Genomic DNA, 15,000 nt, shown 5'->3' with positions numbered 1-15,000 from the left:
GGGGGTGACGTAAGCAGGGGTTGTTGCGTCTTGTTGCTGTTTCTTCTTCTTTTCTTCTGGTTTTATTGTTTTTATTTTTATTATTTCTTTTCTTATTTTCTGTTTTTACATTATTATTGTTTCTTCTTTTCTTCTGTTTTATTTATTGTTATTATTTCGTTTCTTATTTTGTTCTGTTTTTTCATTATTATTGTTTCTTCTTTTCTTCTGGTTTATTGTTTTTATTTTTATTATTTCTTTTCTTATTTTCTGTTTTTACATTATTATTGTTTCTTCTTTTCTTCTGGTTTTATTGTTGTTATTGTTTTTATTTCTTTTCTTATTTTGTTCTGTTTTTTTCATTATTATTGTTTCTTCTTTTCTTCTGTTTTATTGTTTTTATTTTTATTATTTCTTTTCTTATTTTCTGTTTTTACATTATTATTGTTTCTTTCTTTTCTTCTGTTTTATTTATTGTTATTATTTCGTTTCTTATTTTGTTCTGTTTTTTCATTATTATTGTTTCTTCTTTTCTTCTGGTTTATTGTTATTTTTGTTATTATTTCTTTTCTTATTTTGTTCTGTTTTTTTCCATTATTATTGGTTCTTCTTTTCTTCTGTTTTATTGTTGTTATTGTTATTATTTCTTTTCTTATTATCTGTTTTTTCATTATTATTGGTTCTTCTTTTCTTCTGTTTTATTGTTGTTATTGTTATTATTTCTTTTCTTATTTTCTGTTTTTTCATTATTATTGCTTCTTCTTTTCTTCTCGGTTATTGTTGCTATTGTTATTATTTCTTTTCTTATTTTGTTCTGTTTTTTTTTTTTTTTTAATATTGTTTCTTCTTTTCTTCTGGTTTATTGTTGTTATTGTTATTATTTCTTTTCTTATTTTGTTCTGTTTTTTTATTATTGGTTCTTCTTTTCTTCTGTTTTATTGTTGTTATTGTTATTTCTTTTCTTATTTTGTTCTGTTTTTTTTCATTATTGGTTTTTCTTTTCTTCTGTTTTATTATTGTTGTTGTTATTATTTCTTTTATTATTTTGTTCTTTTTTTTATTATTGTTTCTTCTTTTCTTCTGTTTTATTATTTTTTCTTATTTTGTTCTTTTTTCATTATTATTGTTTCTTCTTTTCTTTTGTTTTATTCTCTATCTTGTATCTGTTGTTGCTTTTCTTCTTCTACGCATTGCCATCCTTTATTTTTTGTTATTGTTTTTCTTCTCTTTTTCGTTTCCTTTTCCATCATCTTCCTCTCGTATTTATTTCTTCTTCCTTTTTTACCGTAATTATTCCCTCCTCCTCGTATTTTTTTCCTCTTCCTTTGGCCGTCGTCATTATTCCTTCTTCCTCTTCTTCTTCTTCTCTTTTTCGTTTCCTTTTCTATCATCTTCCTCCTCGTATTTTTTTTTCTTCTTCCTTTTGGCCGTCATCATTATTCCTTCTTCCTCTTCTTCTTCTTCTCTTTTTCGTTTCCTTTTCTATCATCTTCCTCCTCGTATTTCTTTCTTCTTCCTTTTGGCCGTCATCATTATTCCTTCTTCCTCTTCTTCTTCTTCTCTTTTTCGTTTCCTTTTCCATCATCTTCCTCCTCGTATTTCTTTCTTCTTCCTTCTGACCGTCATCATTATTCCTTCTTCCTCTTCTTCTCTTTTTCGTTTCCTTTTCTATCATCTTCCTCCTCGTATTTTTTTCTTCTTCCTTTTGGCCGTCATCATTATTCCTTCTTCCTCTTCTTCTTCTTCTCTTTTTCGTTTCCTTTTCTATCATCTTCCTCCTCGTATTTATTTTTTCTTCTTCCTTTCGACCGTCATCATTATTCCTTCTTCCTCTTCTTCTTCTTCTCTTTTTCGTTTCCTTTTCCATCATCTTCCTCCTCGTATTTCTTTCTTCTTCCTTTTTTACCGTAATTATTCCTTCTTCCTCTTCTTCTTCTTCTCTTTTTCGTTTCCTTTTCTATCATCTTCCTCCTCGTATTTCTTTCTTCTTCTTCCTTTCGACCGTCATCATTATTCCTTCTTCCTCTTCTTCTTCTTCTCTTTTTCGTTTCCTTTTCTATCATCTTCCTCCTCGTATTTTTTTTTCTTCCTTTTGGCCGTCATCATTATTCCTTCTTCCTCTTCTTCTTCTTCTCTTTTTCGTTTCCTTTTCTATCATCTTCCTCCTCGTATTTTTTTTCTTCTTCCTTTTTTACCGTAATTATTCCTTCCTCCTCGTATTTCTTTCTTCTTCCTTTTTTACCGTAATTATTCCCTCCTCCTCGTATTTCTTTCTTCTTCCTTTTGGCCGTCATCATTGTTCCTTCTTCCTCTTCTTCTTCTTCTCTTTTTCGTTTCCTTTTCCATCATCTTCCTCCTCGTATCTTTTTTTTCTTCTTCCTTATTTACCGTCATCATTATTCCTTCTTCCTCGTATTTCTTTCTTCTTCCTTTTGGCCGTCGTCATTATTCCTTCTTCCTCTTCTTCTTCTTCTCTTTTTCGTTTCCTTTTCTATCATCTTCCTCCTCGTATTTCTTTCTTCTTCCTTTTTTACCGTAATTATTCCTTCCTCCTCTTCTTCTTCTTCTCTTTTTCGTTTCCTTTTCTATCATCTTCCTCCTCGTATTTCTTTCTTCTTCCTTTTTTACCGTAATTATTCCCTCCTCCTCGTATTTCTTTCTTCTTCCTTTTTTACCGTAATTATTCCTTCCTCCTCGTATTTTTTTTCTTCTTCCTTTTTTACCGTAATTATCTCCCTCCTCCTCGTATTTCTTTCTTCTTCCTTTTTTACCGTAATTATCCCCTCCTCCTCGTATTTTTTTCTTCTTCCTTTCGACCGTCATCATTATTCCCTCTTCCTCGTATTTCTTTCTTCTTCCTTTTTTACCGTAATTATTCCCTCCTCCTCGTATTTTTTTCTTCTTCCTTTTTTACCGTAATTATTCCTTCCTCCTCGTATTTTTTTCTTCTTCCTTTTTTACCGTCACCATTATTCCTTCTTCCTCGTATTTTTCCGTTTTTCTTTCCATTTTTTTTTTTTTTTTTTTTTTTTTTTGACAAAATCGTTAAACTACCCCGTTTTTCTTTCCATTTTTTTTTTTTTTTTTTTGACAAAACCGTTGAACTACTTGAAGGTGAACAATTGCCATTGATTCCCACGTGTTTCCGACTCGAACAAACAAACAAACAAACAAACAAACGAACGAACGAGAACCGGAAGTGGGTTTCCAGTGATTTCCAGTTTCCTTTTTTCGACCAAAAAGTGATCGGTTTTTTCCTCCACAATTCGGCCTTTTCCTGCTCGGTGATCTGTTTCTCTCGTTCTTTTTCCTCTTCTTCCTTTTTTTTCTGTGTCTGTTTGTGTCTTTTGTGTCTTTTTTAAGTGTTTTCTGTTTCTCTTTCTCTCATTCTGTCTTTTGGCTGGATGTCTATATGTCTGTCTCTGTCTCTCTCCTCTCTCTCTCTTTCTCTCTTTCTCTTTCTCTTTCTCTTTCTCTCTCTCTCTCTCTCTATCTATCTATCTATCTCTATCTCTCTCTATCTATCTATTTATCTATCTCTATCTCTCTCTCACTTCCTCTCTCCCTTCCTCCCCCAACCACTCTCCCTCTTTCTCACTCACCCCTCCTAACCTTCTCCCTATTCCCTCTATCTCCCTCTTTCTTCCATCCCTTCCTTCCTCTTCACTCCCTCTCCCCTTCTCCCCCCTCCACCCCCTTCTCTTCACGAATAAGGATACATTTTTTTCCTTCACGGTCGACAAGCCCATTATAACTCCGTCGATTCTCTCCCTTATGACAAAATTGAACAGCGATTTGGTCGTCTGAACGCTGTGTTGAGGTGAAGGACCGGGATAGATAATCTTTATGTTTATTTTGCTTTGCTTTTGTTTATTATTTTGTGTATGTCGTTGTTGGGAATTTTGCCTTGATCACGATAGCTACTATTAGACTTTGAGACAAACACTCTATGGGGTTATCTCTCTCTCTCTCTCTCTCTCTCTCTCTCTCTCTCTCTCTCTCTCTCTCTCTCTCTCTCTCTCTCTCTATCCTCTCTCCTCTATTTCTCTGCTTTTTTATACCCATTGTATACATTTAGTAGTTAAGTAGTTAAACATAAATACAACTAAAAAAAATAAAAAAACAAAAGACAGAGAAGAAGCAAGAGAGGAAGATGACCACGACGAGGAGGAAAATACATGAGAATCTGCATGTCACCCTTTTCTAAGGTTGCTCTCTCTCTCTCTCTCTCTCTCTCTCTCTCTCTCTCTCTCTCTCTCTCTCTCTCTCTCTCTCTCTCTCTCTCTCTCTCTCCCTCCCTTCCTCTGTAGTGGCGCTGAAGTGTTTTATTGTGCCAAAAGTTTGTTTTCAGAAAATATTATATCCTGTATGAATATTCTGTGCTATGTCAGAGCGAGTGGCAGTGGCAAGGGAAAGGATTCGACACCAGCTTATATTGAAAAGATTGTAAATTGAACAGAAGGAGATAGGGAAATGGCATTTGAGAACTGGCAACATTGCAACAAGGAAGGTGCTAAAATGGCGAGGAACCAAACAATATATAATTCAAAGAAAAACAGACAGAAAAAAATGAAAACACCTTAACCATCAACTTTGCCCAAATTATATACAAAAAAAGCACCCACCCAAATTCACGAACCACAAGAATTTAAACAAGAAAACATCAACAACAACAACGACATAATATATATGACTGTCACTCAAGGCCGTGGATTCCCCACCACTTCGTCACTGAACCGTAAACAACTTTTGACTGGCATTCCTTTTCTTTTCTTGCTTTTCAATGCCATTGTCATATGACTGAAAGCTTGACAGGTGCCTTTCCTCGACCCTGATAATGAAATTTAAAAAATAAAAAAAAGGTAAAATGGGGGTCAAGTTTAGTTTCTTAGAAGAGTTTCATCTGAAGGGAGAAGGGGGGGAGGGAGGGGGGAGGGGGGTGCAACATGACGTATATAATAGAATCGTATATTCGTAGTAGGATTTTTGACGATTATCACTTATATTAATTGGTATATTGTTAATGTTATATCATTTCTTTGTGTCGTTAGGAATTTCCTCCTGTCAGAAACACCAACGACAACAAAGAGGTGTAATATATTAGATAATAATGCAATAATGGACATATTCTTTTCTTATTTCCTCGCCTCTCGTGTCCTTCAGCCGCAGCGACCTTCCCTCGCACCCTTCGTCCTCGCACAACCCTTTTCACTTCCCCCAAAAACACTATTTTGATTGTCTTTTTAATATCTCTTCCTCCCCATCACAGGAACATGTTACCTCGGGTGTTGTCGGTGGCGCTGGTGTTGTCGGTGGCGCTGGTGTTGTCGGGGGCGCTGGTGGCGGGCCAGATCGTGTTTCCCGAGGACGAGGGCGCGACCCTGGCGGCAGGAGGGGCGGAAGGAGGGAATCCCGCGGCGCCCATTAGCTCCCAAGGCCTCGGCGTCGACGGCCGCCAGGGCGCCAGCGGCAACATCTTCTTCCCGAAGAGCGAGGAGCAGCAGCAGGTCGGGATCGCAGATGTGTGTTTGTGTGTGCATGTATGTATAAATGTATGTATGTATGTACGTATGTATAAATGTATGCATGTATGTACGTATGTATATATGTATGTATGTATGTATGTAAGTACGTATGTATATATGTATATATGTACGTATTTCCCCCACTTCCCTGACCGCCCCCCCCCCCTTCCCCGACAGATCCTGTGCACCACGTACAAGAACGAGCCGGGCAACTGCCGTCTGCTGGCGCAATGCACTACTTTCTTCGCCGAAATCGCCGAGCTGTCTCGATCTCCCTGCACCATAAACGGCCAGCAGCAAGGCGTGTGTTGCCCGCCCACGAAGCAGGCCACGAAGGGTAGGGTGGGCGGTCCCCTCGCTGGATCTGCCGTGGCATCATTTCCTCCGGTGTCATGAATATCTTAAATGTCGTATTTTAGCTTCTTTTTCGTGGTTATTGTGTGATGTATTGTCTATTGTTCTCTTTATGTCGTGTCTGTCGTTATTTTCACTCCTTTTTCATAATTATTATGTGATGTATTGTCTATTATTATCTTTTTAAGTCATGTCTGTCGTTATTTTCACTCCTTTTTTATATGTGACATTTATATTGTCCATTATTCGCTTTATGTCGTGTCTATCGTTTACCTTCCCCACGTATTATTTATCTACCATTCGTGTTCGCTATCTACTACCCCTTTTACGCATTATCTACCATGTATCTTCCCAATTTGATACCACATCTACCATCTATCATCCCCTTTTACACATCACTACCACCTGGCTTCTAAACATCATCTACCGTCTACCATCCCCTTCATACGCTGCCCCTTCTACACATCATCTACCACCCACCCTCCCTTCTATCTACCATCTACCACTTACCCTCCCTTCTATACTCTGTCTACCATCTACCATCTACCCTCCCTTCTATCTACCATCTACCATACCCCTCCTTCTATCTACCATCTACCACTTATCATGTTCCTCCCACACTTCATCTACCATCTTCTCTCCCTTCTATACCCTGTCTACCATCTACCACCCCCCTTCCATCTACCATCTACCACGCCCTCCCTTCTATACTCTGTCTACCCCCCTTCTTCTATCTACCATCTACCCACCCTCCCTTCTATCTCACCATCTACCACGCCCACCTGTTCCTCCCACACTTCATCTACCATCTTCCCTCCCTTCTATACCCTGTCTACCATCCACCCTCCCTTTTATCTACCATCTACCACTTACCCTCCCTTCTATACCCTGTCTACCATCTACCACCTACCCTCCCTTCTATACCCTGTCTTCTTCCCCCCTTCCATCTACCATCTACCACCCACCCTCCCTTCCATCTACCATCTACCACCCACCCTCCCCCTTCTACCCACCATCTACCACCCACCCACCCCCTTCCATCCACCCTCTACCACGCCCCACTCCCCACCCAGACATCGGCGGCCTGATCAGCAAGCAGCCCACGCCGGCGACCGAGCCTGTGCCGAGCCTGAAGGTGCAGCAGCTGAACCACGCCTGCGAAATGGGCCTCAGTCAGATCACGGCCAAAGAGGCCTTCGAGGACGAGCTGGTGAGGCGACGAGGGGGATAAGGATGAGGGGGATGAGAGTGAGGGGGATGAGGGGGATGATAGTGATGATGATAATGATAATAATGAAGTTGATGATAATAATGATAGTGATAATAATGGTGATGATAATAATAATGATAATAATAATAATAATAATAACTAATAAAATTAAAATAATAATAATAATGAGCATAATAAGAATAATGATAATAATAACAATGATAATAAGATAATAATGATAGTAATAATAATAACAATATTAATAATAATAACAATGATAATAATGGTAATAATAATAATAACAATAATAGTAATAGTAATAATAATGATAGTAAAACTAATATCAATGATAATATAAAAATCAATTATAAGAAAAACGATCATACCTATAATAACAATACAAACATCAATCAAAACAACAATAATGATTCTGCTGCTCTCACGGCCGTCCCTCGCAGCTGAAGAACAACATCGTGGCCGAGAAGGGGTCCCCGGTGGCCCTCCACGCCCAGCTGTTCCAGACGACGGACAACATCGTGCAGAAGGCCAAGGAGGCGGAGATGAACGTGGCCGCCTCCGTGAACCTGGTTAAAGAGTGAGTGGTTGTTCATGTTGTTGTTTGTGGCTCAGCGGCGGGGTTTTGTCTGGTAGGTTTGTTGACCTGCGTTTAATTCTGCTCTCTGGCGGTGGATGGCAACCCCGCTGATTTAGCGTCACAACAAAGAATGTTTATTATAACAAATGGAATTAAGTTATATTAGTCATCTATGTTATTATTATTGTTGTTCCAGCTGGATGTTGTTTTATTGTTACACTTTTTTTTAATTTTTCAAGAATATTTATATTTCTTTTCGATATCAAAATAAATGTATACAATCACACGTTAAAGGCCTATTTGTCTTCGGCTGTTGATCTATTTTGGCAACTTATTCGTCCTTTTTTTTTTTTTTTTTCAGTGAACAATAATAAAAGGAAAAACAAGATCACTAAATCGCGTTTATTAATGCGTTCGCGTATCCCCGTTGGCCAAAAGGTAATCATTCCCCCCTCGCTTGCCCGTAGGTTCAACCTGACGAAGAGCCAGGGAGGCTTCGGCCTGCCCAGGTTCGGCGTCCAGAACACCATCATCGCCAACACGTGCCCTCAGGAGCCCCTCTGCCCCGATACCAAGTACCGGACCTTCGACGGCACCTGCAACAACCGCAGGAACAAGGAGTGGGGCAAGGCAGGCACCGCATTCCAGCGCATCCTGCCGCAAGACTACCATGATGGTGAGGTTTCGCCGGATTTTGGGAAAAGGTGTCCGTGGTCTGGTGGCTGTAAGTCTGTAGTCATCATGGTTGCAATGGTGCAATGTGGATAATACCAGTAATGGTGGTTTTCGCGCTAGAACGGCGGTTTCCCAGCCTCTTTCACGCTGTGGCCCCCGGACAATAGGCAATAATCTCCATGGCTATGCTCTTTGTCCGCCATCTTTTCAGATTCAGTTATTACTAGTTATGGATAGCTTTATGACGTCATTGACTACAGGACAAGAACGCTTTGTAGAAAGATTCCGATTTATTGATAAGTGAGCTGAGAATTATATGTAGGTATTATAGGCGAGATGAAATTCAGTAATTTCATGGTTGATGATTAAATAATGATATCAGGATTTTTTTTCCCGTTTTTGTGGTGAACTAAGTCTAAAACGGCCGAACTTTGATAAGAATGTCCCTTCCTTCATTTCGTTCCTTCCTTACAACCCCGAAATCCACCTCCTATAACAGATTTCTCCCCCCCCCGAAATTCACCCCCCATAACTGATTTCTCCCTCCCCTCCCCCCCTCCCCCCCCCCCTGCAGGAGTGAACATGCCCCGCCAGTTCTCGGTGAGGGGCTCCCTCCTGCCCTCGGCTCGGTCCATCTCCTCCAGCGTGGTCGTGGACAGGGACGCCCGCTACGACAACTTCACCATCCTCATTATGCAGTGGGGTCAGTTCCTCGACCACGACATCACCCACACGCCCATCACCAAGGGTAAGGTTCAGTTTTTTTGTTGTTTTTTTGCTGTCTCTCTCTCGCTCTCGCTCGTTCTCGTTCTCGCTCGTTCTCGTTCTCGCTCGTTCTCGTTCTCGCTCGTTCTCGTTCTCGCTCGTTCTCGCTCTCGCTCGTTCTCGCTCTCGTTCTCGTTCTCGCTCTCGCTCTCGCTCTCGCTCTCGCTCTCGCTCTCTCTCTCTCTCTCTCTCTCTCTCTCTCTCTCTCTCTCTCTCTCTCTCTCTCCCTCCCTCTCTCCCTCCCTCCCTCTCTCCTCTCTCTCTCTCCGTCTCTCTCTCTCTCCCTCTCCCTCTCCCTCTCCCTCTCCCTCTCCCTCTCTCTGTTACTATTATACTGTGTTATACTGATGACCATATGACATACTATAGAGACATATTGCACTCCTAGTCTCTATCACCAAAAGGGTAGGAAAACACACATGAGTACTTTGTCTTGTTTTCCTATTACTCCTTATTTAAACCTAATTTCATTCCTATTACATCACATCTGAAGCCTATTACCTCCTATTTTGTGTGCAGTGGATTCCTCTCACACAGAGGGTAGTTAGAAGCAAAATAAACAGACACGACACGACAAAGAATAATTATTTAAACAAACGGAATTAAACTATATTATGATTATAATAAATTAAACCCTCACTACCGAATACCCACTGTAACAAATTAAATGAAACTAGATATTAATTATGATTATTTAAGCCCCATAACTCCCTAATATCCACTGTAACAAATGAAATTAAACTAAATGATAATTATAATTACCTAAACCCCATTTCCCCTGAATATCCACTCTAACAAATGAAATTAAACTAATGATTATAAATACTTAAGCCCCATTTCTCCCTATTACCCACAGAAACAAATGAAATTAAACAAAATCATAATAACAAGTGATAATCCCCCCTTAAACTAAATAATAATCATAATTACGTAAACCCCATTTCTCCCGAATACCCACTGTAACCATGATAATCCCTTAACCTCCTCCCTTTACCCCCCTTTATATATCTACCATCCATCTGACGTCTTTGGTCGCCATCTTCCACCCCTTTTACGCATTATCCACCATGCATCTTCCCAATTTGATAACCACAACTACCACCTATCACCTCCTATTGCCCCCCAGGGAAGGACAAGTCGGACATCACCTGCTGCAAGCGAGGTCAGCGCCGTGAACCCAGGGAACTCCACCCGGACTGCCTGCCCATCGAGATCCCCGAATCCGACTCCTTCTTCGGGCAGTAAGTGGCTGGGTCTGATGTGCCTGAAGGGGGGAGGCAGAGAGAGAGAAGAGAAGAGAAAGAGAGAGAGAGGGAGGGAGGGAGGGAGGGAGGGAGGGAGGCAGAGAGAGAGAGAGAGAAAAGAAGGAGAGAGAGAGAGAGAGAGAAGAGAAGAGAAAGAGAGAGAGAGAGAAAGAGAAGAGAAAGAGAGAGAAAGAGAAGAGAAAGAGAGAGAGAGAAGAAGAAGAGAGAGAGAGACAGAGAGAGAGAGAGAGAGAGAAAGGGACATAGACACACACACACACATATATTTTTCTTTCTATAAGCATGTGTGTATATGTATATTTCCTTAGAGACAAAGACAATAACAACAACAACAACAAAAACAGGCAGTGGGATCCTCGCTCGTTCTCGGGGCTGCTCGTTTGCTTGTTTGTCTGTTTGTCTCGTTATCTCTTGATCGTTACGCTTGTAAAGTGAAAGTGTCAGAGTGCCCGAATGTATAATTACTGTTATTATTACTGATGATGATAATATTATTATTGGTATAGTTGTTAGTATTATTATTAATAATATAATATCCATTATTATTATTATTAATGATGGTGAATCCATTAGTATTATTATCAATGGTGGTGATGATATTATTATTGGTATAGTTATTAGTATTTTAGCTATTATTATCATAGTTAATGTAGTTATTTCTATTATTATTATCATCATTACTACCATTATTATTACTATTATTATGACTATCATTATCCTTACTATTATTATCATCATTATTACCATTATTATTACTATTACTATGACTATCATTATCCTCATTATTATCACTATTAATATTATCATCATCATAATTATTATTACTATTACTATTATTTTCATTATTATCATAATTATCATTATTGTTATCATCATTATCATCATTATCATTGTCGTTTGTTGCTCCCAGGTTCGGCCAGCGGTGCATGGAGTTCGTGAGGTCGATGCCAGCTGTTCGCCCAGCCTGTAATTTCGGGCCAAGGGAACAGATGAACCAAATTACTTCATTTATTGACGCGAGGTACGCGGTTTGGCCATTTCAGGTTGTTGTTTTAGTAAATGTTATTGGATATTATGGTCTGGTTGGTTGGTTGGTTGTGTACAAGTTAGATTCCCACGTGTAGATACTGAGTGAAATTATTAGCCAAATTTTTTAGGTTTGAACGTACGGAAAATGGGTAAATTCTTTCTATATTCTTTGTTTTTCTACTGAAGATTTTTTTACTTACAATCTGTTTTCGTCAAATTGTCAATTCTTTAATTTTGATATAGATACATTGCATGGGCTTAATTTTACTATATTCGCTTTATTTTGTTTTTTTCTTTTGTTTTACTAAATGAGCTCTGCTTTATATTAGTCTTTCACAACATTTTCATATATGGGTTTCATTTCCCTATTGTTCTATATTTACATATATATTTTCTTTCTTTTTCTTTTTCTTTTTCGTTTTTTACTATATACGCTCTGCTTTGAAACACATTAGTATTGTCATTGTTCTACTGCTTTACAGATTTTTTTTCAGTATATACACTAACTTTGGAAAGTCTTAATATCATTTTTCTCTACTTTACAAACTTTTAATTTCAGTGTATCTATTTCCCTTGGCTTTTATCTATGTCTATTGATCTACTTTACGAACTCTGATGTTACTAAAATAACTATGATCACTATTCAGTTTCACTAAATGCACTTTACTTGGCTTCAATTCCACCCTTTTACTCTACTTAACAACTCTTTTCATTTCTCATATCAAAAGGCTTTATTCTCGTCCGATTTCTTCATTTTCATCATCACAGTTCGTTTAATACGATCTAGATGACGTAGATAACACCCTTCCTTACAAGACTTAAATCTCACACTTTTCCCTCCACACTGCCTTGACCTCCCGAGTTGACCTCCCTGACCCTTGTCGAAGCCTTGACCTCGCCTCTAGATGACGTAGATGACACACCCTTTCCTTACAAGACTTAAATCTCACCCTTTTCCCTCCACACTGCCTTGACCTCCCGAGTTGACCTCCCTGACCCTTGACGAAGCCTTGACCTCGCCTCTAGATGACGTAGATAACACCCTTCCTTACAAGACTTAAATCTCACACTTTTCCCTCCACACTGCCTTGACCTCCCGAGTTGACCTCCCTGACCCTTGTCGAAGCCTTGACCTCGCCTCTAGATGACGTAGATGACACACCCTTTCCTTACCAGACTTAAATCTCACACTTTTCCCTCCACACTGCCTTGACCTCCCGAGTTGACCTCCCTGACCCTTGTCGAAGCCTTGACCTCGCCTCTAGATGACGTAGATGACACACCCTTTCCTCACAAGACTTAAATCTCACACTTTTCCCTCCACACTGCCTTGACCTCCCGAGCTGACCTCCCTGACCCTTGTCGAAGCCTTGACCTCGCCTCTAGATGACGTAGATGACACACCCTTTCCTTACAAGACTTAAATCTCACACTTTTCCCTCCACACTGCCTTGACCTCCCGAGCTGACCTCCCTGACCCTTGTCGAAGCCTTGACCTCGCCTCTAGATGACGTAGATGACACACCCTTTCCTTACAAGACTTAAATCTCACCCTTTTCCCTCCACACTGCCTTGACCTCCCGAGTTGACCTCCCTGACCCTTGACGAAGCCTTGACCTCGCCTCTAGATGACGTAGATAACACCCTTCCTTACAAGACTTAAATCTCACACTTTTCCCTCCACACTGCCTTGACCTCCCGAGTTGACCTCCCTGACCCTTGTCGAAGCCTTGACCTCGCCTCTAGATGACGTAGATGACACACCCTTTCCTTACCAGACTTAAATCTCACACTCTTCCCTCCACACTGCCTTGACCTCCCGAGCTGACCTCCCTGACCCTTGTCGAAGCCTTGACCTCGCCTCTAGATGACGTAGATGACACACCCTTTCCTTACAAGACTTAAATCTCACACTTTTCCCTCCACACTGCCTTGACCTCCCGAGCTGACCTCCCTGACCCTTGTCGAAGCCTTGACCTCGCCTCTAGATGACGTAGATAACTTACACCCTTTCCTTACAAGACTTAAATCTCACCCTTTTCCCTCCACACTGCCTTGACCTCCCGAGCTGACCTCCCTGACCCTTGTCGAAGCCTTGACCTCGCCTCTAGATGACGTAGATGACACACCCTTTCCTTACAAGACTTAAATCTCACACTCTTCCCTCCACACTGCCTTGACCTCCCGAGTTGACCTCCCTGACCCTTGACGAAGCCCTGACCTCGCCTCTAGATGACGTAGATGACACACCCTTTCCTTACAAGACTTAAACCTCACACTCTTCCCTCCACACTGCCTTGACCTCCCGAGCTGACCTCCCTGACCTCGCCTCTAGATGACGTAGATGACACACCCTTTCCTTACAAGACTTAAATCTCACACTCTTCCCTCCACACTGCCTTGACCTCCCGAGTTGACCTCCCTGACCCTTGTCGAAGCCTTGACCTCGCCTCTAGATGACGTAGATGACACACCCTTTCCTTACAAGACTTAAATCTCACACCTTTCCCTCCACACTACCTTGACCTCCCGAGCTGACCTCCCTGACCCTTGACGAAGCCTTCTTGACCTCGCCTCCCGATTCCAGCAACGTCTACGGATCGACGGAGGAGGAAGCCAAGCCCCTGCGTTCCTTCGTCGACGGGAAGCTGAAGGTGACCTCCCAGAACGGCCTTGACCTCCTGCCGCCGCACAGGGAGGAGTGCACCGATTCCTCCAGGCAGTTCCATTGCTTCAAAGCAGGTGAGGGCGGAGGGAATGGAAGGGGAGGGGGGATGGGAGTGGAGGGGAAGGGAAGGAGAGGAAGGGAAGGGAGAGGAAGGAGGGGGAAGGGAAGGGGGAGAGGGAGGAAGGAGGAGGGGGGGATGGGGAGTGGAGGGGAAGGGAGGAATGGGAGGGGAAGAGAAGGAGAGAGTGGAGAGGGAAGGGGGCTAGGAAGGGGAGGGGATAGGAGAGGTGGAGGGAAGGGAAGAGAAGGAGAGGGAGAGGGAAGGGAGTGGAAGGGAAGAGGAGGATGAGGGAGGAATGGGAGAGGGGAGGGGATAGGAGGGAGGGGGATAGGAGGGGGAGAAGGGAAGAGAAGGAGGGAGGAGAGGGATAGGAGGGGAGGGGGAAGGGGGAGGGAGTGGGGGAAGAGAAGGAGAGGGAATGAGGGAGGAATGGAGAGGGAGAGGGATAGGGAGGGGAGGGGGATGAGGAGGGGAAGGGAAGGGAGTGGGAGAGGAAGGGGGAGGGAGGATGAGGGAGGAATGGAGAGGAGAGGGAAGGGGGGATGGGAGTGGAGGGAAGAGGGAGAGGGAGAGGGAGAGGAAGGGGAAGGGGAGAGGAGGAGGAGGGAGGAAGGGAGTGGGAGGAGGGAAGGAATGTGAGGGGAAGAGAAGTATTAGGGAGAAGGGAAAAGGGAGAGGGAGAGGGAAGGAGGAGAGGAGGGTGAGGGAGGAATGGAGAGGGAGTGGGAGAGAAGGGGAAAGGGAGGAGGAGAGAGGAATGGAGAGAGAGGAGAGGAAAGTGGGGGAAGGTGTGTGTGGAATGGAGAGAGAGAGAGAGAGAGAGAGAGAAGGGGGAAGGGTAGAGGAGGAGGAGGGAGGAATGGAGAGAGAGAGA

At 41.9% G+C, this 15,000-nt stretch overlaps 1 protein-coding gene across 3 annotated transcripts in view; it reads left to right on the top strand.

Moving 5' to 3' along the window:
- LOC113809754 (salivary peroxidase/catechol oxidase) overlaps positions 1–15,000 on the top strand; it is a 43,707-nt gene that overhangs the window by 12,292 nt on the left and 16,415 nt on the right. For all 3 annotated transcript variants that reach the window (XM_070118876.1, XM_070118878.1, XM_070118877.1), the window contains exons 2-10: positions 5,249–5,486; positions 5,682–5,841; positions 6,932–7,068; positions 7,527–7,663; positions 8,131–8,339; positions 8,913–9,086; positions 10,230–10,344; positions 11,279–11,389; positions 13,985–14,139. In XM_070118876.1, coding sequence (XP_069974977.1) covers positions 5,253–5,486; positions 5,682–5,841; positions 6,932–7,068; positions 7,527–7,663; positions 8,131–8,339; positions 8,913–9,086; positions 10,230–10,344; positions 11,279–11,389; positions 13,985–14,139 — 1,432 coding nt within the window. In that variant the 5' untranslated portion in view covers positions 5,249–5,252. The remainder of the gene's footprint in view (positions 1–5,248; positions 5,487–5,681; positions 5,842–6,931; positions 7,069–7,526; positions 7,664–8,130; positions 8,340–8,912; positions 9,087–10,229; positions 10,345–11,278; positions 11,390–13,984; positions 14,140–15,000) is intronic.

This window comes from Penaeus vannamei, chromosome 43, assembly GCF_042767895.1.
Source record: "Penaeus vannamei isolate JL-2024 chromosome 43, ASM4276789v1, whole genome shotgun sequence".
Taxonomy (NCBI): Eukaryota; Metazoa; Arthropoda; class Malacostraca; order Decapoda; family Penaeidae; genus Penaeus; species Penaeus vannamei.
Note: the sequence above shows the minus strand (reverse complement) of the source record. Positions and strands in the feature narration are given on the sequence as shown.